The 22,012-nt window shown below is 37.1% G+C and overlaps 1 protein-coding gene and 1 long non-coding RNA gene across 4 annotated transcripts; both read right to left on the minus strand.

Annotated features, from left to right (window-relative positions):
• Window positions 1-509: 509 nt before the first annotated feature.
• LOC140963514 (phosphoinositide phosphatase SAC2-like) lies at window positions 510-18,633 on the minus strand. 3 transcript variants are annotated; one of them, XM_073422866.1, is made up of 17 exons: window positions 18,558-18,633; window positions 17,911-18,301; window positions 16,967-17,171; window positions 16,714-16,879; window positions 15,764-15,986; window positions 14,502-14,578; window positions 13,900-14,087; window positions 13,679-13,776; window positions 13,389-13,522; window positions 13,178-13,306; window positions 12,407-12,794; window positions 11,715-11,836; window positions 11,328-11,441; window positions 8,126-8,314; window positions 1,858-2,010; window positions 1,351-1,459; window positions 510-1,118 (listed from the first exon to the last, which is right to left on the minus strand). In XM_073422866.1, the coding sequence occupies exons 2-17, from the start codon at window positions 18,028-18,030 to the stop codon at window positions 999-1,001; spliced, it is 2,535 nt and encodes an 844-aa protein (XP_073278967.1). In that variant the 5' UTR covers window positions 18,031-18,301; window positions 18,558-18,633; the 3' UTR covers window positions 510-998. The 3 variants fall into 3 exon arrangements, with proteins under 3 accessions (XP_073278967.1, XP_073278968.1, XP_073278966.1); XM_073422867.1 differs by having other exon boundaries at window positions 12,407-12,761; window positions 18,480-18,627; XM_073422865.1 differs by having other exon boundaries at window positions 18,480-18,627.
• A 1,359-nt stretch (window positions 18,634-19,992) lies between these two features.
• On the minus strand, window positions 19,993-21,497 carry LOC140963515 (uncharacterized). Its single transcript, XR_012172699.1, has 3 exons — window positions 21,350-21,497; window positions 20,781-21,171; window positions 19,993-20,041 (listed from the first exon to the last, which is right to left on the minus strand). It is a non-coding gene; the product is annotated as an uncharacterized lncRNA (long non-coding RNA).
• Window positions 21,498-22,012: the final 515 nt, after the last annotated feature.

Raw genomic sequence — 22,012 nt, forward strand, 5'->3', positions numbered from 1 at the left:
TTAATCATGACACGATATTTTACGTTATGCCTCACGACATGATATTTTCACTTGCATGCAATTTTATTATTTATTTACTCGTTATTTACGATATATGCATGCTGAGTCTTTAGACTCACTAGACTTAATTATTGTAGGTACCGATGATGCAAGGACCGAGGGCGGGGACCAGTGAGCTAGCTTGGGTNAGGACCGAGGGCAGGGACCAGTGAGCTAGCTTGGGTCGACAGTAGTGGAACCCGAGGACCTCATGTTTTTAGCATTTACTATTTTGACTCAAACAAATTTCTTCGTTGTTGAATTGTTTTAAATTATTATCTTGCAAACAAACATTTACTTCCGCTGTTATTTTGAATGGTTAAACTTTTATCAGTTATTTATTTATGAATGAGGCATTTCAATTAATTAAAAAGAAAAATTTTTAATTTTTCGCAAATTTTCAAGTACGTATTTAGAAGCCTCTATATATTGCCTGAAAGACACCTAGATTGCAAATGCTGATTGAGATCCCAAAATTAACCATAAAATTATCCCGAAGGGTAACCATGAGTCTTTAAAGTACTTTATTCAACTATTTCTCAAAACTTGAAGCTGCAAAATAAATGTAAAGAATCAATGGCCTACTACTACAAGTCTCTACAAGAGTCGAGCTCCGATCGTCGTCCATACATATTTTCATAATAGAAACTCAGAGACTCCATTAAGCAGGCGACAGTTGAATACAAGGACAAGACTAAGAAAAGGCGGCCGGAGCCAATCTTAAACTGTTGACTATTTACTCGTTAGTGGTATAAGGGCAGGAAATATCCAGGATAGTTACAAATCATCCCGCAGAACAGAGGGTGGCTCTAACTTGGAGATTTTTAATCCGAAGAATACCGAGCAGAAACATTTTGTTTCTCCTCATCGCCTTGATTTCCCCAGAATCCTAGCATCACCTCTCAATAAATTGGCCAAGAGCCTATTGCTTCTAAAGTATGGTGGCAGAATTGAGCTCCTCAATGATACAGTGTTTCACCATTCATTACCCAATGCACAAAAATATCTGAAAATCCCTCGACAACTTCAGTTTTCCGTGCTTCACTGTAGCGCAAGTCAGACCCAGTGTGCACCCTTCCCTACATATACAGAGCATGGTATCAAGAATTGGCACGGAGTGGTTATCAAAAAAGATTCCATACTAAGAACTGAACCACCAAAACAAATTCTAAAATATGCTTGGGACTATAATAAAAATAAAAAGGCACGGGGGAAGGACAATATCTTGTATATTTCGGAATGGAAAATGCACCGTTGGTATCTCACTTGGTTCTTTCAAGGACTAAAAGATGGATAGAAACATATACTGACCCAATTGCTAGATCCACATTCGCTGGCGGACGAAGTTGTGTCTCTAGCCATTTCATTGATAACATTGTCTGAAGACAGTACAGCAGTTGGAGAGGCTGACAGCATTGACCTAGGCATAAAAAGTACACAAACTTAGCCACAGCAAACAAAAACATTAAAATCTTCCCCAAAGAAACCCAAGTCATACAAAAATTTCTTGTCATTCATTCAGTGCCATTGCGTGTGTGCAAGGTGCGTGCAAGGGTGGGTGAAGTCTATGATGCTCTGAATACAAGTAAAAACATAAGAAAATAAGATTAAATTCAAAGAACCCTTGTGATTACATAGAGTTCATTCATTAGTAACCAGTGTGTCGCACTGCACATCTGAAGAAAAAAAATCTGGAGACTGTTTCTGTCGAGAACAAGGAAACCCCTGATGCTCAATTCTTGAAAGGTAACTGAGTTCTGTAATTCCCCCTCTAAGATAATAGTGTAAACAGAATTCAACTGTCAGTAAAAACATTACCTATCCAACAACTCTTCGCATGAATTTGTAGATGATGAGAGCCAATCCAAGTCAACAAAGTTCGACCAATCAATTGCTTCCCCATTTTCATGTTCTATGTATTTACTTCTCTGCATTGCAGCATACAGCACTCTTGTAGGAATTGGAGTCTCTCTGCACACACGAATATTGAAAATGATAAGGGTAAGGAATTACTCTCCAAATAAAAGCTTCCTCAGCCAAGTCATGCAACTCACTCAGATGATAACAAATTAACAGGTAAGAGATAAATAACTTAATACATAAAGCATAGATAAGCAGTCAAATGTTAAAAAGATAGAAAACCAGTACTTGATACTAGAGTAACCAATGTCTGCAAGCAAGCAATATGAATTTCAATTAAGGAATTGAGCTTAACCATAACCTGTCCACAAGGTTGGAGTTCATCCAACAGGAACAAAATAGTCATGGGGGCTCGTGCTTCTTAACCAAATATCCAAGGGTCTCTTATTCATCCTCCAGAATCCAGTCCAGGAATCAGGATGAGTGTCACAAGTTCACCCACTCTAAGCCATTGACCACTCACAAGCATCTCTAATCAAAAATCAAGTCAAACACATTGAAAATGCTTCCTGAGCAAAAATCACATTTTCTCGCATCTGTAGCCTACTGCCCTCATCAAATCCATATTTTAATCAAAATGCTCTATCATGCAATATGCATGCCCCAACACATCGAATTAAAAAATATATACATGAAGGAACCTGGTTGCTTCAATCTATGATGTAGGCAGCATAAATCATCAATCACCTAGTTGATTGGTCATACTGATAGATCTCATTTTCCATGTCACAAAGTCCATATGCCAAAGAATTATGGTACATTGTAAAAGTCACAAAAACCAACCTTAACAGCTTTGATCTAGCACTTGATTTTCTCACAACTAAATAAACTGAACCCAGAGAAACAAGTTTAATTTAATAGAAAAAGACTGATGATGTGAATTCAGATCCAATTGAGAAAACTAGGGAGTCATTGGGCCTGGGGATATTAAATAATGAGAGCCCAAGTGAAAGTGGACATGGGAAGCCCAAGATTGTTAATGTGTATGTTAGGAGATCAAAACAGAAATACACGTGAAGTGGGTGAGGGTATATAATAGAGAGGAATTATAAAGGCGAGCATTCAGTTAGAGATTTTTATGTGGAAAGAGTGACTAGCACTTAGATGGGGAGAAAACCATAGTACAGGGTGATTCACTCTGGGTTGTTTTCATTTTTGCAGTACGATTATTTCATACCCCTTTGTGTTCTTCATCTTTCTGTTCCTTTATTTGGAGAGCACAACAGTGGTCCGACCTGCCGGATCGAGGAGCGATGATTCCCGATGGCCAGCACATGAGCAGAAGAGAAATTCGAAGCCATGGAGAGGTCGGTGTGTGGGTTGCAGGAAAATATGCTACAGGTGCAGGGCAGATTGGAGAAAATCGATAGAGCTCTCAAAGGGTCTGGGGATTTGAGAGCCTTAAGGGAGCAGATGATCAAAGGACAGGGCGGGGAGACTGTCAATAACATACGAATTGAGGATATAAAGGAGAAGGGAGAGAGTGCCGTGGGTATTGGTGGTGGTGGTGGTAAGGATGGGGCTGTTGAAGAGATGAAGGATGCATTGAAAAAGATTAAGTTGCTTGAGGGTGATGACCCGATGGGTCGGTTGGGAAAGATGCAACAATATTTTGAGGTTCATGATACACCAGGGGAGTGTAAGCTCAAATTGGACTACATCTGTATGCACGGTTCCACGGTGCACTGGTACCGATGGATGAAAGCAAGGGCCCCAAATATGAATTGAAATAGATTGGCTGACGAGCTCATTAAATGTTATGGTGGGTATGATGTGAAGCCGTTTGAGATTATGGCTTCGCTGCAGCAGGGGCAGTTGTCGATTGATGCTTACATCGAGAAGTTCGAGATGCTGGTGGCCCGGGAAATGTCTTGGGTACTTTATGAGTGGGTTGAAAGCAGAGATATGGTGGCGGATGATAGTCCATAATCCCCGTACTGTGGATCGCGCCATGATATTGGCGAGAGGCCTAGAGATGGAGTTGTATGGGGCGGTTATGGATAGGGGAAGACACAGAAGTGGTTTGGGTGTGAGCCAAGAGCAAAAGACATCTTCAGGATTGGGTTGGGCTTCTCAGGCCCAATTCAGTGACAGAGACCGTAAGAAAACTTACCCACCGTCGCCTGGGAGTGCTGAAACGATGAATCTGAGAGAACCAGTCACGCATAAACCTCTCATCCCAACACCGGCTGGTGGAGGTGGCGGGCTACCTATGGAGGGAATGATGGCGCAGACCAGCTCTTAAGGCTCGTGATGGCAGAATCATTTTTTTCAAAGAGTTTCTTCACAGATGTGAGCGGGCCTTACCATCCGATGCATATCTGTGCAAATAAAAGTCTATAAGTCACTATTCTGGCCAAAGAAGAAGGGGAAGGAGATGGATGTGAACCAGAGCCAGGGAAGGAGAAGAGTGAGCAGCCGACGGGGGAAGGTGAGGTTTGGGCGGGGACTCCAAATGTTGAATTTAATACATTGGAATTGCTCTTACATTCGGTCAATGGCATTAACCAATCTCAGACCTTGAAAATGAAGGAGAGATTGGCGGGGCGTGAGGTGGTCGCTATGGTGGATAGTGCGCAAGCCATAATTTTGTTTCGAAGGGGTTGATTAGGGAGTTGGGCCTGGTGGTTGATGAGGAGGTGTGATTCACGGTGTGCCTTGGTGACGGGGGTCGCATTTCCTATCAGGGAGTGTGCAAGAACTTGAGCATTGATTTGGGCCAGTGCCAGGGAGTGTGCAAGAACTTGAGCATTGATTTGGGTCAGTGCCCAATGAAGATTGAGGGTTATATGTTCGATTTAGGAGGGATCGACCTAATATTAGGAGTCGATTGGTTACGCACCTTGGGAGATGTCTTATTGAATTGGGAGGGTTATATGTTTGATTTAGGAGGGATCGACTTGATTTTAGGAGTCGATAAGTTACGCTCCTTGGGAGATGACTTATTGAACTAGGAGAAAATGCAGATGAAGTTTAGCTGGGAGGGGCGTACGGTGATATTACACGGGATTCCATCACTCAATCGATTAGTGGTATCCCTCAAATCAATTGTCAAGATGACTGATTTTGAATTCTGTGGGGCGGTGTTGGTGAAATGGAAGAAAGATGAGGGGCAGCCTTCAGCTGATGCACCAGCCCCTAATAAGGTCCTGAATCAAATTCTTGATACCTATGCAGGGGTATTCCGTGAACCCCGAGGACTACCTCCGAATCGCAGCCAGGATCATGCAATAGTTATTCGAGATGGTTGTGGGCCAGTGTCGGTTTGCCCCTATCAATACGCTCACTGGCAGAAGGATGAGATTGAGCGCATGGTCGGGGATATGCTGAAGTCAGGTGTGATACAGCCCAGCAATAGCCTTATTCGAGCCCATTTATTTTAGTCAAAAATAAGGATCGGAGTTGGCGGTTCTGTGTGGATCACAGAGCATTGAATGAGATTACAGTAGCGGCTGAATATCCGATTCCCGTGTTTATGAGTTTCTTTTGGTCGGAACTTTTTGGTCCATAAGGTACACAACTTAAATGAGTACAACGGACCATCCTGAAACCGATGGCCAAAGTGTAGCATTGAATAAGTGCGTTGAGACGTATTTGAGGTGTTTTTGTTCGGAGCAACCGACGAATTGGGCACAGTGGTTGCATTGGGCAGAATTCTGGTATAACACTTCCTACCAGACTTCTGCGGGTTTATGTCCTTTCGAGGTGGTCTACGGGCGCAAACCACAAGCTATAATCCGTTTTCTCCCTGGGGAAACTATGGTACCTGCTGTCTCACAAGCACTGTGGGACAGAGATGAGCTTTTGAAGCAGCTAAAATTCAATCTTCAGCGGGCTCAACAACATATGTCGAAGTATGTTAATCAGCGTAGAAGGGAGGTTCATTTTCAGGTGGGGGATATGGTTTATTTAAAGTTGCGTTTGCATCGACAAACATCAGTTTGTACACGAGTCTTTCAGAAGTTGGCAGCCAAGTTTTATGATCCCTTTAAAGTGATCGAAAAGGTGGAAAAAGTGGCATATCGATTACAGTTACCTGAGGGGTTTAAGATGCATCCGGTTTTTCATGTTTCGTGTTTGAAAAGAGCCGTGGGTATGGGTTTTGGGGAGGCAAGACTGCCACAGGAGCTGGATTCTGACATGTTTGTGACGTTTGAACCAGATTACATGGTAGCAGAGTGAATTAAATGGATCAAGGGAGAGCATGCTAAGCAACTATTGGTCAAGTGGAAAGGGAGATTGGAGGAGGATGCTACGTGGGAAACCTTAGTTGATTTTTCTGCACAGTTCCCTGATTTTCGCCTTGAGGACAAGTCGTTTTTTGAGGAGGCTAGAAATGTTACGAATTCAGATCCAACTGAGAAAAACAGGGAGTCATTAGGCCAGGGATATCAAGTCATGAGAGCCCAAGTGGAAGTGGACATGGGAAGCCCAAGATTGTTAATGTGCATGTTAGGAGATCACAAAAGAAATACACGTGAAGTGGGTGGGGGTATATAATTGAGAGGAATTGTATAGGTGAGCATTCAGTTAGAGATTTACTTGGAAAGAGTGACTAGCACTTAGCTAGGGAGAAAACCATTGTACAGGGTGATTCACTCTGGGTTGTTTTCATTTTTGCAATACGATTATTTCAGTTCCCTTTGTGTTCTTCTTTCTGTTCGTTTATTTGGAGAGCACAACAGCTGATAACACTCAGTAAATAAAAACTCACTCCAAAGGTCACCACCGAGCATGTTCCAGTTGGTGAGCAAGGAACGGAAACAAACAATGGTAAACAAAAGAAAATATTATAACTGTCAGATCAGATAAAAGGCAGAAGCCTGTAGACTGACTAGGTAGTCCAGACCGACCTTGCATCTGAGATTCAAGTCCTGACCCAGTTAAATCACTATATTAGTTAACTGTTCAGGACCCAGAACCCAACTCAGACCCACAAATTCATATGATGGGTCTGGATCACATATATGGCTATATCCAACTTATAAATATAAGTCTCATTAAAATACTTAAAGAAATATCAGATCAACATCCCACAATTCATGCATCCTAAGCAGCCCAAACCCTTGCAAAAGATGATCACTACAGCGAATTACCTCTTCATGCTTCTCACTGCCAGTCCCTACCATCCGAGGACTCTTGTTTATTTCCCACACTCACCTCTCTGTTTCCTCGCTCTCTATGCATGTTGTTTACTAATACATGTTTATTTCCATACGCCTACTGAGATTGCAATATACACAAACACAAACAAATGCATAAGCTAGTGAATATTATATGAATACAGCATGTAGTTTGGAATTCGCAGAATAATTAAGGATGGGATGCGGAAACTGAAAGAAAAGAAAGAAGGATATGAATCATCTGAATTTGGTCTAGTTCAAATCTTACAAGTGGGGTTTTGCTATGTCCTTGGATCTTCAGAATTTAAGTGGGTCTCAGCAGTGTGTACATTTGGGAGAATTTAAAACTACATATTCATTTTTATACTTATCCATAAATCTATTATTTAATATTATATTTTATCATATCCGTGATAAAAAATTTATTTAGAAATACTGATCTCCCCACCGTTGTTAAGGATTTCATTAATCTAAACAACAGAGACACTTCACAATATTTATGGAAATAAGTTGAGAATAAAACTTCTCATCTGTTATTAGAATTCCCTTGTATTCTTATCTTTTAATATTCTATAAGTATGTAGGCAACAGCTGTATATACAAGTAAATCAGTATCGCCTGGTAAAATAACTAGTTTCCATCCCGGTTTGGTCATTATATTGATTTTATAAGTAGTGTAGTATTGTTGATACTCGCCTAGAGCACACTTTATTGCTAGAAATTGTGTATTTCGACAGATGGCCAGTGTGAGGAGAAACCCACACGGATGGATTTGTTATTTGTTATCAATCCAACCTCATATAACATCATCTGTCAACTTAACCTCAACAATTCCATCTTCTCTGCAAACAAGGGACAAATGGAAAAGAGAGTCCCTTAACGAAGAGTTCTATCGCTCTTTGTTAGGAATCTTAGGATCCCCCAATTAAATGTAGCTACACCAATCTAATACATCCAATCAGTTAAGAAAATCAAAAGTATTCAGGTCATCATAAACTCAATTGCCCTAAAATAATGTATTTACGAATAGGAAATGGAAGCACCTTGGACACACTAGCTCGCTTTCAGAAGTTGATATTTCTGGTGTTGACTCAGAAAGCATTATGGTTCCTCTGTTTGACTCCTTGGAGAAGTGACCATTAGAAAAACCTTTATTGATGTTTGATGTAGATGTGGGTGAGGAGCTCTCATGAAGAATATTCCCGTCTGACACCGATCTTTTGAAACGTGACCTGAACATGCAAAAATATTTACACGAGGTTACCAGCATGCAGTACACAAGGTTTATCAATCCATCCACATCATCGCAAGAAGATTAAGTTAAGCACATTGACAACAACCGACATGCGGTTCAAACCCAAGCACCAATCCCTTATAGGTTCAAACTAACTTCTTACCTCCATGCCTTGCATACGAAAGAAAGCATGTGCCACTTTTCAACATCATAAATCACAATGCAGAACTTATATTAGCAATCTATAAATAGAAATTCTTTCAAGTAATTAACCATGTTATAACTAATGCTTCAATGTATATAACACATTATACGCACAAGTCTTACATTTTGGCAGAGATTATATTGGCAATCCAGGAATACTCTATAAACATATTCGTCGTATGAAAATGGAGCGTTGAATTCATTTTCATTTAAGGAAAAAGAAAAACGAACTTGTTCACAAGATACTACTCCCATGGCTTCACCCAGATATGAAAGTAGTAAACCAATTTTTAAGCCAAAGATGAGGGGAAAACAGTAAAATTTTCATTGAATCTTTTCTCAAAATAATTACCTTCGAATATTTTCTCAAAATAATTACTTAAATCGAAGACACCTTTTTGCTGAAAAATATGGCTGTTTTAGGAAAGAGAACATTTTTCCCAACATTCATCAAGTGACATAAGGGTTTTCATTCAGCAGAGCAAACGTGTGGAACAGAAATAATTGCCATACGAGTTGTGCCAACAACAAAGGAATAACAGTGGCGTCAAATAAAGGACCATGCGACATGGGCACATTCATAGTTGTCAATAGCGAGCGCTACGCTCGCTATTGCACGTAGCAACGCGAAGCAAACCCCGTGGCTAAACGGGGCGCTACGTGCACTGCACTTCAAAGTAGCAAGCGCTATCGTCGCGATAGAGGTTGAGGTGAAAGCAAAACTACATAACATTTTTTTAAAGTAACGCATATTTTGTAGGCCCATTTTGCACAATTTTTATGTCCAATTCTATTTCAATTCAACGTTGTCAATTGGAATATCTACTAGACTGCTACACTTAATCTTGTAGATGAAAGAGGATGAATTCGACTTTGATGAAGAAAGTGAAGAAGAAAATGACGTTAAGTGTTACGCAATTTCAAAAGAAGAAGATCTCGATCTTGATGAAAAGATGAAAATTAGATTATGTTTTTCTAGTTTTAGAATTGAAAGTTTATATGCTTTGAACTTATATTTTTGTTATTTAAGCATGAACTATTGAAATGATGTTTCTACATGGCATATATTATATATTTATATAATTATGGTGATTTGCTTTCAAATAGCCCTCGCTATACTATTCGCTTTAGCCACGGTCAAATTTTGCGCTACAAGACGCTACGTGCGATTGACAACTATGGGCATGTTAATTTCTATGTTGGTGAATGATAGGGAAAATCATAATATCAACTCGGAAATTGAACACATACAAGAGTGAAATAAAAGACAAGCTCAACTAAATGGATAAAAGTTCTTAGAAGTTGTTGAAGGTAAATTTCCTATATGGTAATAATTCGCAAGGCAAAACAAAGATCAATTTCCCCCCAAGTTGGTCATCCACACTCATTTATCCTAATATCTCTGGTGACTATTTTCTTGGATAAAATAATCATGAGAGCTAGGCAAGTCAACCGCTCTCCAACTATATCTCAGCCCAAATATGAAGTCTAGTGCCAGATATGCGTATCTCCAGTTGTAAACATTCATCTGCAGTAGGAATTCTACAGCCGAGTAAAAGCTGAAAGATAAGAGGGGAAGAGTGGTATCATATTGTTGAACTGCAGAACCTAGCGCGCCCCACCTCCGTGCAATTCCACCAACATCAACACCCCAACGGGTTCATGTTACCTCTAGCCTCCCCGACATGCACAGCTTCTGCGATCAAAAAAGTCTAATTCATTATTCCCCGTCATCTTTATCCTCTCTTGATCTCTCACATGGAATGGCTAATGTTCAATCATGTTGATGTTATATATGCAATCAAAATGCCATCAATAATGACTGTCAGGGTCCTTTTGAGGAGGTCTGGCAAAACAATTATCATAGCTGCTGCACAAGCTCTTCGGGAAAATAGCAGCGGCAAAAAGTCCAGAAGTATTGTGAAGGGTGTGTGATCATGATGTGGAAAATGGTGGATGCACAAACCAGTAAGAAGAAAGGGTGAAGAATGGAAAGAAATGAAGTCATATTCCTAAGTTTCATAATTATCTTTCTCAGATTTACTTTTCAGAGATAGTTGCTTTCATGGTAACCACGTCTGTGATTCTTTAGTGGTTTTAGCATTGTATCCCATTCTGACTGCATATATACCACACTGAAAACATCAATGACAGCCTTTGATTTACCAATGTTTGCACTTTTCTATATAAGAAAGGAATGTGAGCCTATTATAAAAGGAGTTAAGTTGTCAATTATTCCAATCAATGTCATCCTGGTCAGACGAATTCATTGTCATGGGCTCATAAGCCCAAAACCAAGTTGTCGTAAACCTAGACCCAACGAAATCAAAGGAGATAACTTGCAAATGATATACTCATGGAAAAATTTAAATCAAATAGGATTTAAGCTTATTGATGTCTTTCATTCTAGTTAAGTTCGAATAAATGGGATAATTCCCATAGTTAGGACCTCTATAATATATATGAAGATTAAATCAATAAAATAATATGAAAAAACTATTCATAAACTATTTCTTACAAGATCTGAGGTTCTCCTAACGAGCCTCACAACTAGGAGACCGAGCGGTTCTCTCTAACAAGCCTCAAATTAAAAATATCATGAATCTTCACGACTAGCCCATAAATCACCTCATAACATGATTCCATAAATTGAGACCATAACAAGCATCTAAAGATCCAAGATATATTTTCATCAATTGAGTTAATTACAGTAGAATTTCAACCAAAACATTCTGTGCACATTTAGGTGGAGTTCCCCATAAGGTGTTCAGTATACCAGTAAGAATTAAGCAATGGTTATTCTGTACCTCCCATTTTCATATAAAGTTGATTGCCCATTCCTTCTCACATTGTAATGCTGATCAGAATCAAGCTCCCAAACATCAGGTTTACCAGGTTGAGGTTGAAAGTGTCCAAGAAATCTGTCCAAAATAGCATCATACAAACTGTTTAGTAAAACTTATTTGATCGGAGTTGAGTCATACAATGAGAAATATGAATCAAGTTAACAATTCGAAGAAGGATGAGAACCCTTTTTAATTCATGATGAAACATGCAAAAGATAAAATCAATTTCTAAGGTCTCCCATGCACAGAATGATCCTGAATCCCCAACAATCTTCATTGTCTATTTAATCTCACAGGAAATACATATATTTCAAAATGCATATTCAAAAGTCGTGAGTATGAACTTACACATTGATGGCATTTTGTTTCTCCGCATCCATGTATGCATTGTTGTAATATCTTTGTAGTGTTCGAAGAAATTCCTGGGACTCCGTAGCAGCTTTCCATTGACCTCTTCTCTCAGAGAATATCTATGAAATAGAATTACATCAATAGATACATAGCCAATGCTTTGGCAGAAAAATAAAACAGATACTGAAAAAATCTGCAAGAAAATAAATAAATCTCGTTTGGAATTGCATTATTTTACTTTACAACATAGGACATTAGTTTGATTTGTTTCAATGGATTTAGTTATATCAGTATATAGAAAGACTCGCATCACTTATCATTGTATACCAAGAACGCATCAATAATTCAACATTCTATTTTTTATCGGTGCAGTCCCTTTGAACGACTTCAGAATCAATTACACTTGGAGAACAACCAGGTTGAAAATGGCAAACTTTTGTAATACTAAGATTAAGTTTGACGAGCTCAAACAGGATTAAACAATTTCCATTAGGTTAAGGAAAACTTATTTAACTTGTGTATGCCTAATCACTAGGTTGTTTCAATGAATAATAATGTTTCAACTGGTCGTGGCCCTGGCACTCCATAATACTTCTGAAAATGGATTTAAGATGTCATGAACAAACAAATGCAAAACGATATATGCTCTCCAAAGAACTTAAATTTCAAAGAGAACTGTGTGTAATTACCTTGTTGTGAGCAGCCGATCCACCATATTGATGGGCAAGAGTATCTCCCATTCTCTCATAAAAACTCATCAATTCTTCAGCCAAAGGGTCATCAAGGTCTATCTTTGTCGAGGTTGTCACTCCCAAAGCATGCAGCTGATTCCCCAAAGCGGCCAAGCCATAAGCATATTGTGCCACATTAGTGCGGTCCAAACAATCTATGCAATTAGTCCGGAGCACTCCCTTTTGCACCATCGGTGGACTGACAAATTGATTGCCATTAGAAATATTATTTCCTCCACAAGTTTTTCTGTCTGGATGGCCAGAGTCCTCGTTTTCATTGTCGTTATGCTTCATATTGTTGATTTGAGAGTATCTAGGGTTGAACATGTCAACAGCAACACCATTTCTGTGTCAGACAAGTGTTAAAAACTCCAATTTCAGTATGAGCTCATTCATAACAATGCAATTAAGTGAGATTCACATTGCTCCGTGATTAATAACAAACATACTGGAATACTGCAACCTATTCATCCATAATGTTTAAGGCTCCAATTTTTAGGTGCATAAAAAATTGCAAGAGTGACTGGTGAGCACTGAGCAGTCAGGAAAATAAGGAAACCATTCCAAAGAGGAAGAGAAGATTTGAATGAAATCAAATTTCAGTACAAAAGCCATAACAGACAGGAGAAAAAAGTGTTGCAAAGTATTCGATTAATTCCCCATTGCATACTTGCCACTCTTTATTTGAGCAATTTAAATAAAATTGCACGATGGAGCGAGTAGACTTACTCAAAACAAGGCCAGGTAAGATGTTTGTCTGATGTTAATGTTGGTGTCACTTGACAACAGAAGAAACCTGTCAACGTCAACGCATACACAGCTACCTTTCCTAGAAGTAGCAAAACATTTGTAGTTTTGCTGATAGAAGATCGAGACAAGAGAATAAGTCAGACAATTAACCACAAAAATAAGCTGTGCTAGAAAGGATACAATTAAGTACCTCCGAGAATGTTTATTCAAATCCCAGTGGAGAAATTTAAGCCGATTCTCTTCTGACAGATCTTCGTTGATGGATTCAATGGCATTCGCGAACTCGATGCGAAGTACGGATTCTCGAGGCTTCTTTTCAATGGTCTGAAAACAAAAAAAATTTGAACAGGAAAAAACATAATGGATTTTGCCAGGACTTATAATCTTGTATACTTCGGTAAGCAGATAATATATTTGATTGCAGCCATAAATGGCTCACGTCATTATACCAATAAATGCCGAGTTACAGCATTCTCCTACCTTAATCAAATTCAGAATGATGATAGGATTCCCATATCTCTTAACAAGATTTTCAAAATGAAGTCTTGTGGCCTCGTATGTTTGGTCCCTCTTTGACACTGGAGAACAGAACAATTATACAAAGATATGTAAAAATAGTAAAGAAACACAAATGATAACAGTACTCTGCTTCAAGAAAGAAAAATATAGAATACACGGAACAATTAATTGCTCGAGCATACATATGATATCAGGCTTAAGGTTAAGACGTGAAGTTTCTTGTGACCAATATAGTGGGATCGAGCCACGATTTTGGACCACGGAACTAATTTGCACTGGAAATCCTTCGGAAACATCATCAAGCACCATCTGCTCAGTTTCAACATCATTTGCCACCCTGCCCTTCTCATTGACACCTCGTTTTAGATATCTACATTCAATCAGAAAGATGTTGAAGTAGGACAAAGAGAATGCTTACCAGAAACTCTCAACCAACCAACTTGAAATAAATTCACAAAATAAAGAATGGTGATATGATTGATGGATTAGAGTCTTGGCAGGGGAAATGGGAATTACTCCCTCTATAGGAACCAGAGTAGAAAGCACTAAAATATATAATCAAGGTATAGAAAACCAAAATTAAAAGTACAAGGTATGTACAAAGGTACATGGATAAGACCATTGGCTGTCGTGCAGTACAATCCTTGCTAAATCCCATAGAAAGATGTGTCATGCACATGATCAAGGATATATAAATGATGCAACACCTCAGAAAGAGTTTCACTTGGAATCAAATAAGTAATAGATAACTCAAATTTATTCATGTATATAATTGAAATCTTACCGAGTACCAGCATAATGCCTTGAACGTCTGGCGATTAATGTTAGCTTGAGGTTCCGTCCTGATATAGAAAGTGTAGCCTGGAATCATCAAAATAAAGCAATTAATATCACATCCCATTCTAATGCTCCCATATAATGTCCTGCCAGATTCATATACCATAGGACAATTCGAATTTGGAGGATGCATTATTCTGATTCAGATGGATGCAACTCAAATCTTCTAGTTATATTAAGATTTTGATGGATTTATTTACTCGCATGTTTCAGCAAATCAACTAAACAATTATTCTGATTCAGATGGATGCAACTCAAATCTTCTAGTTATATTAAGATTTTGATGGATTTATTTCCTCGCATGTTTCAGCAAATCAACTAAACAAAGGGTTACGTTTTTATCAAGATATGTTAACAATACACACTTCTGTGAAATTATTTCCAACCTACATGGAACCAGAGGCTTGAAAGCTTAGAAAATGTCTCAAAAAAAGTCAGATCAATCAATTAGTTTGTGAGCTTATGAATCATCTAGCACCGCCACAGCTCCCATTTCTCAATATCAACACCTCACCATTACACTTTCAAATTCTCCAACACCTTAGCTTTCAAGACGAGAATCAAATGTCTGCCCACATAGTGACTTTTTTACCTGACCATGAGGTATGATGCTTCTATTTGTAGCTAAGAGTGATATTTTCATAAACAAGTAGCATAAAACATATTCAATCTTTTTAAGACTAATTCCAAAACAACCAGTGATTGACAACCATTGATTGGTGCATGTTTATTATATTTTTACAGTCAAAATTGAAGTAGTTTCCGGAGCAACCATTCAAGGCAGGTGCTCATGGGGAATATGAAAGAACGACTGCAAAGTCATTGCATCTTGTTAGAACCATTATCATCCAAGTTTATGAATTATGTCGTATACTCGTATTCAAACTTAAAACATATGATAGTTTACACTTCAGTTTTCAAGGGAATGTTGGAAATAAGTCATTCAAATTTTAAATTATAATTTCTTTAGAGATGCACCTAGGATTCTCATATTTATATTCAAATTTTAATTTGAACTATTCACTTGTGGATTTAACACTGATATCTTTTATCATGAATTGATGAAATTGTATCAAGAGTGACAATACTATAAACCACTGAAAATTTCTTGATTGTAAAGGTGAACCGTAGACATCCATAATATGAATGCAGAATAAGAATAAATGTTGAAAAAGTAATTCCTAATGGCCAAGGTCAAGTAAACCACACCTGCTTAAAAAACCCATAGACGAGTGCAACAGTCCATGTAGTGTTTTGAAGAATATTTCGTATTCCACGAGTTAGAAACTCATTCCACACAAACATGGTTTCATACAAAACTTGCCCAGTCCTGTCGTCACATACATTCTTCTGGAGACTCCTCATCACATGATAGGAGTAACTGAAGAAGAAATCTTTTGTAAGATCCACAGTTGACAAGAGCTTCTTGTACCTATGCAACCAACAAAGTGTTAACACTAAGTAAACAAACCAAAATCAAGTCAAGTCAATATTTTATTTTATTTTTGGGGGGTTGTGGGCAGATTATTGAAAAAAAGTACTAGGTCCAAGATTTCCGTGCCTATCACTATCTCTGGTTAGTAAAAATGTTCTAGTTCAAGGAAGCTGAAAATAGGTACAAAGAATAAACTTAAAATGCATGAAGCTTTCTTTACATGATTTGATACGGCAAAGAACAGTTAACACAGTCGTTCAGTAAAATCAAGTTAAGCAGCTGTAAAAGAATCTACCAAGTGAAAACGATGTTTGGTCCATAACACCAAGTTTGGCACAAAGCATGTGGAATTTGTAACTCTAAACGCATCGGGTACAATCACAAAATCTGAATTGTATATTCATCATTTGATCATAAGAATTAGGAAATTTAATAAGAAAAGCGCAGACTGAAAATAATAGTCAAATTGAAAAGACATAGTTCATAAGGAAATTATTAACAAGATTGCATGAAGTGAATCTACCAAGAAGAGGATTGTTGAATTCTTCTCGGAGAAACCAAGTTTTCACTCAAGAAAACCACATGACAAAATTGATATTTCCGCACAAACAATTAAACATTTTTATTAATTTATGCAGGAAAAATGAATTAGAAATTAGAAGAAAGCAGACCATCTGCCATTTAATTAAGAGACATGAACAAGTACATGCAGAAAGGCTTTAACCTATTTTCGTTCTTATAGTTAACTGTGCTGGATCGAACTGCAGAATTTGGTATGAGAACTATCTGACTCTTGGAGATAGCATAAACGTCGTGCCCACAGATTTCACCAATCTGCCTCCTTTTTGTAATGAGTAGCATATAATAAGGGCCCAGAAATTTAATGAATCCTGATAAATGAATAATAAAAAGAAAAATGATCAAGACTGCTAGACTTTCTATGCACAAGACAGGGCTACATGCAAAGATCCACATACCAACAATGCCATAACAAGTAGTGACAAATGTAAGTCCTCCTGTGGCTGTGTTCCCCTCGTGTATTCTTTTTAACAGGTCAGAGCATTCCCTTTCTGTGTATGTGGTGGGATCTTCTTGTATGTGGAGCTCTGAGGGTTCCAACCTGCCAATTTTCATAACTTTCCAATACATTCTGCTTTTGTCCCTGCCTACCATATAAAAATTCTGCAATTAAAATAACAAATAATTAAGTGAGTAAAAGTCTATGGATAAAAATAAGGTGCATTAACATAAAACTTCAGGTACAAATCCATGTAGTCAATCCCAACTATTTTCTACCAAGAGTTATTCTGGAAGGAGAAAATGTCAAAAATAAATAATATACATGCTATGTGGCTATGTGCACACTCGAATTCGTGCGGCATAAAATATAACACAATTTACCCATTATGCTACAAAATAATTACATATACTAAACGTGCGCGTGCAATGATTTTTACCCAGCAAAAGACATCAGTCAGAAGTAGAAGCTAACAGAATAGAAGACACTGAATTGTGATCATAAAGTAGACATGTGGATACTTTTGGTCATCTGACATGCAAACAATCAAACAATCGATGAAGGTAAACAGAAACAGAGAACAGTACTTCCTCCAACATATTTATTCATCAAATTAAGCTTCAGCAAGGCTTTTGAGCACGAAGTAGCACTAATAAGCATTTGACTTTTCAGTGGATGGTAATAAATTAGATTCAAAGCTGCCAAGTGCACAAACCCGAGTTGTTAAGCCAAGGAAAAGCAAAAGCATTTACTGCATCTTGGCAAGTATATAAAGAAGGCGATCACAAGAATTCAAGAATAACAAACGCAAGCATTAACTAATACAGTAGCTCTTTAATCTACCCAAACCTCGGTAACGTGGCTGAATCTAAGAATTATTCCATCAAAGGAAGAAATCGATACCGATCGTGTTTCATAGAGTCTGAATTTCTGCATAAACGCCTCGGGAGGGGGCAGATTACAAGGAGAATCAAGCCGTATTTCCTGCCGCTGCTGCTGCACCTCTTGTAACACATCCGCCATAGATTACTTCCCCTTCTTGACGATCCCCGGGACTCGGCCTCGGGGAATCACTCACTCTACCATTCAAAATTAACACACAACACTTGCATCCACCGCTACCAACTTATAAACCCAATAGCCACAACCTCAGGTTGCTTCAGGTACAGCATTCCCCAAAAACAACACAATCAAAATTATGAAACCCCGATAACACTTTGACCTTTTCAATCGCCAAAACTAACAGCTCCGACAACCATAGAAGCACTAATCGCAAAATTACAGCAACTGATCCCTGATCAGTAATCAAAGACAGAAAATTCACAAACTTTTCAACAACACTGATTCTTATTTTTACATAACATTACAAAAAATGCTAAAAAAAACAGCTAAATCACACACAACTGGTAAAAAATGGGGAACATTCGCAAGAAATTTAAAAAAAAATCGGGGAAAAAAATAAAACAACGTACATAAGAAATGATTATTGGTTATGATAATGATGAGAATTAATAACGATGGAGCTTAGAGATTGAGAGAGAGTGGTATACAGAATTTGCTCGGATTTGTTAAATTCTTAGAGAGAAGAAGAATGGAAGAGAGAGAGCTCGTACCTGGAAAGGCCATATGAAAGCCACAAGTTATATGGTACGGGCATATGCCTAAATTTAATAATTCATTTTCCTGTTTGATAAAAAAAAAAATCATTTTTTAGGCCAATTTATTATAATAAAAAATTAAATATATTAAAACTCTTGGAATTAATATTACTATGACGAATTTAGTTAGAGACAATAGTACTTTCTTACAAACATTTTTTATATCGATTTCTAAATAAAAATGTTATGTGTATTTTAAAATTCATATGATGTGTGTAAAAATTAAATAAAATCTACATGTAACTTATATTAACTATCTGACATACGTGTTACGGAAAATAAAAAGTTATTTTTGTTCACATTTTAAATAATAGGAGTAGAATCAACGTAATTTATATCGATAGTAATGAGACTTCGGCTCAAGCTTTTCCTTGTTTTTGTGATTTCAATCGTCAATCTGTGTGTATCAATCAATTCTTACTTGACTTGTTTCTTTTAAAGATTGTAAGGCTTGATTCATTTTCACAAAGCCGAATCCATAGCCTCGTACCTAATGGTTAGATCTAAGTGTGTTATTCATAACTTTGTATCATAACGACTCGAAATATCTGAGTCATAATATCTTTTAAAATATAAGAAAGTCGCTGATCGCGGTAACCGATTTTGTCTTGTCGTATAAAGAAGACCAATGTGCGATTCATAACTTCGTATCACAACGACTGAACGTATTTGAGTCATAAGCCGACTCAAAGATAAGCAAAAATTTTAGATATCACAGTCAAAACAACAATAGATTCTCTATTCTTTCGATGATGGAACGACATAAGATCTAATAATTAATATAAATATGATACATGCCTGATTTATGTTTATGGTATTGATTTTGTAAATGTATCAACAAATATGAATTTAAAACTGATAATTTTATTTAAAAAAAACACATGGTTATTTTTATATTTTTATCTTTAATTTATTGTATAAAAAAATATTTAATCTGCCAACTAATTCATATTTTTATCGGAAAAAATTATATGTGGATGGTATTTCAAAATGTCTACGCTACACATATGACAGGTGAGTAGGATAAAATTTGTGAGAACTTTGTTTAATATTTGGTAGATAGGAAATAAACGACTTTAATGAATAATGTCTAATTTTGTGATGACTCATCAATTGCCATGATAAGCGGCGGAGAGGAAGATAAACTATAATAACTCATTTTAATGTAATAATTTAATATATTTTATAATATCAAAATCTTTGTATGTTTTATAGGATAAGTAAATGATTAATAATTAGAGTGATTAAAAAATGAGATATATGGATTAATATTACGATGTGATAAATAACATGGTGTTTGGTATGATTTTAAAATGATAGATTAATNTAACTTTCCAATACATTCTGCTTTTGTCCCTGCCTACCATATAAAAATTCTGCAATTAAAATAACAAATAATTAAGTGAGTAAAAGTCTATGGATAAAAATAAGGTGCATTAACATAAAACTTCAGGTACAAATCCATGTAGTCAATCCCAACTATTTTCTACCAAGAGTTATTCTGGAAGGAGAAAATGTCAAAAATAAATAATATACATGCTATGTGGCTATGTGCACACTCGAATTCGTGCGGCATAAAATATAACACAATTTACCCATTATGCTACAAAATAATTACATATACTAAACGTGCGCGTGCAATGATTTTTACCCAGCAAAAGACATCAGTCAGAAGTAGAAGCTAACAGAATAGAAGACACTGAATTGTGATCATAAAGTAGACATGTGGATACTTTTGGTCATCTGACATGCAAACAATCAAACAATCGATGAAGGTAAACAGAAACAGAGAACAGTACTTCCTCCAACATATTTATTCATCAAATTAAGCTTCAGCAAGGCTTTTGAGCACGAAGTAGCACTAATAAGCATTTGACTTTTCAGTGGATGGTAATAAATTAGATTCAAAGCTGCCAAGTGCACAAACCCGAGTTGTTAAGCCAAGGAAAAGCAAAAGCATTTACTGCATCTTGGCAAGTATATAAAGAAGGCGATCACAAGAATTCAAGAATAACAAACGCAAGCATTAACTAATACAGTAGCTCTTTAATCTACCCAAACCTCGGTAACGTGGCTGAATCTAAGAATTATTCCATCAAAGGAAGAAATCGATACCGATCGTGTTTCATAGAGTCTGAATTTCTGCATAAACGCCTCGGGAGGGGGCAGATTACAAGGAGAATCAAGCCGTATTTCCTGCCGCTGCTGCTGCACCTCTTGTAACACATCCGCCATAGATTACTTCCCCTTCTTGACGATCCCCGGGACTCGGCCTCGGGGAATCACTCACTCTACCATTCAAAATTAACACACAACACTTGCATCCACCGCTACCAACTTATAAACCCAATAGCCACAACCTCAGGTTGCTTCAGGTACAGCATTCCCCAAAAACAACACAATCAAAATTATGAAACCCCGATAACACTTTGACCTTTTCAATCGCCAAAACTAACAGCTCCGACAACCATAGAAGCACTAATCGCAAAATTACAGCAACTGATCCCTGATCAGTAATCAAAGACAGAAAATTCACAAACTTTTCAACAACACTGATTCTTATTTTTACATAACATTACAAAAAATGCTAAAAAAAACAGCTAAATCACACACAACTGGTAAAAAATGGGGAACATTCGCAAGAAATTTAAAAAAAAATCGGGGAAAAAAATAAAACAACGTACATAAGAAATGATTATTGGTTATGATAATGATGAGAATTAATAACGATGGAGCTTAGAGATTGAGAGAGAGTGGTATACAGAATTTGCTCGGATTTGTTAAATTCTTAGAGAGAAGAAGAATGGAAGAGAGAGAGCTCGTACCTGGAAAGGCCATATGAAAGCCACAAGTTATATGGTACGGGCATATGCCTAAATTTAATAATTCATTTTCCTGTTTGATAAAAAAAAAAATCATTTTTTAGGCCAATTTATTATAATAAAAAATTAAATATATTAAAACTCTTGGAATTAATATTACTATGACGAATTTAGTTAGAGACAATAGTACTTTCTTACAAACATTTTTTATATCGATTTCTAAATAAAAATGTTATGTGTATTTTAAAATTCATATGATGTGTGTAAAAATTAAATAAAATCTACATGTAACTTATATTAACTATCTGACATACGTGTTACGGAAAATAAAAAGTTATTTTTGTTCACATTTTAAATAATAGGAGTAGAATCAACGTAATTTATATCGATAGTAATGAGACTTCGGCTCAAGCTTTTCCTTGTTTTTGTGATTTCAATCGTCAATCTGTGTGTATCAATCAATTCTTACTTGACTTGTTTCTTTTAAAGATTGTAAGGCTTGATTCATTTTCACAAAGCCGAATC

This window comes from Primulina huaijiensis, chromosome 17 (assembly GCF_012295235.1).
Source record: "Primulina huaijiensis isolate GDHJ02 chromosome 17, ASM1229523v2, whole genome shotgun sequence".
NCBI classification, from domain to species: domain Eukaryota; kingdom Viridiplantae; phylum Streptophyta; class Magnoliopsida; order Lamiales; family Gesneriaceae; genus Primulina; species Primulina huaijiensis.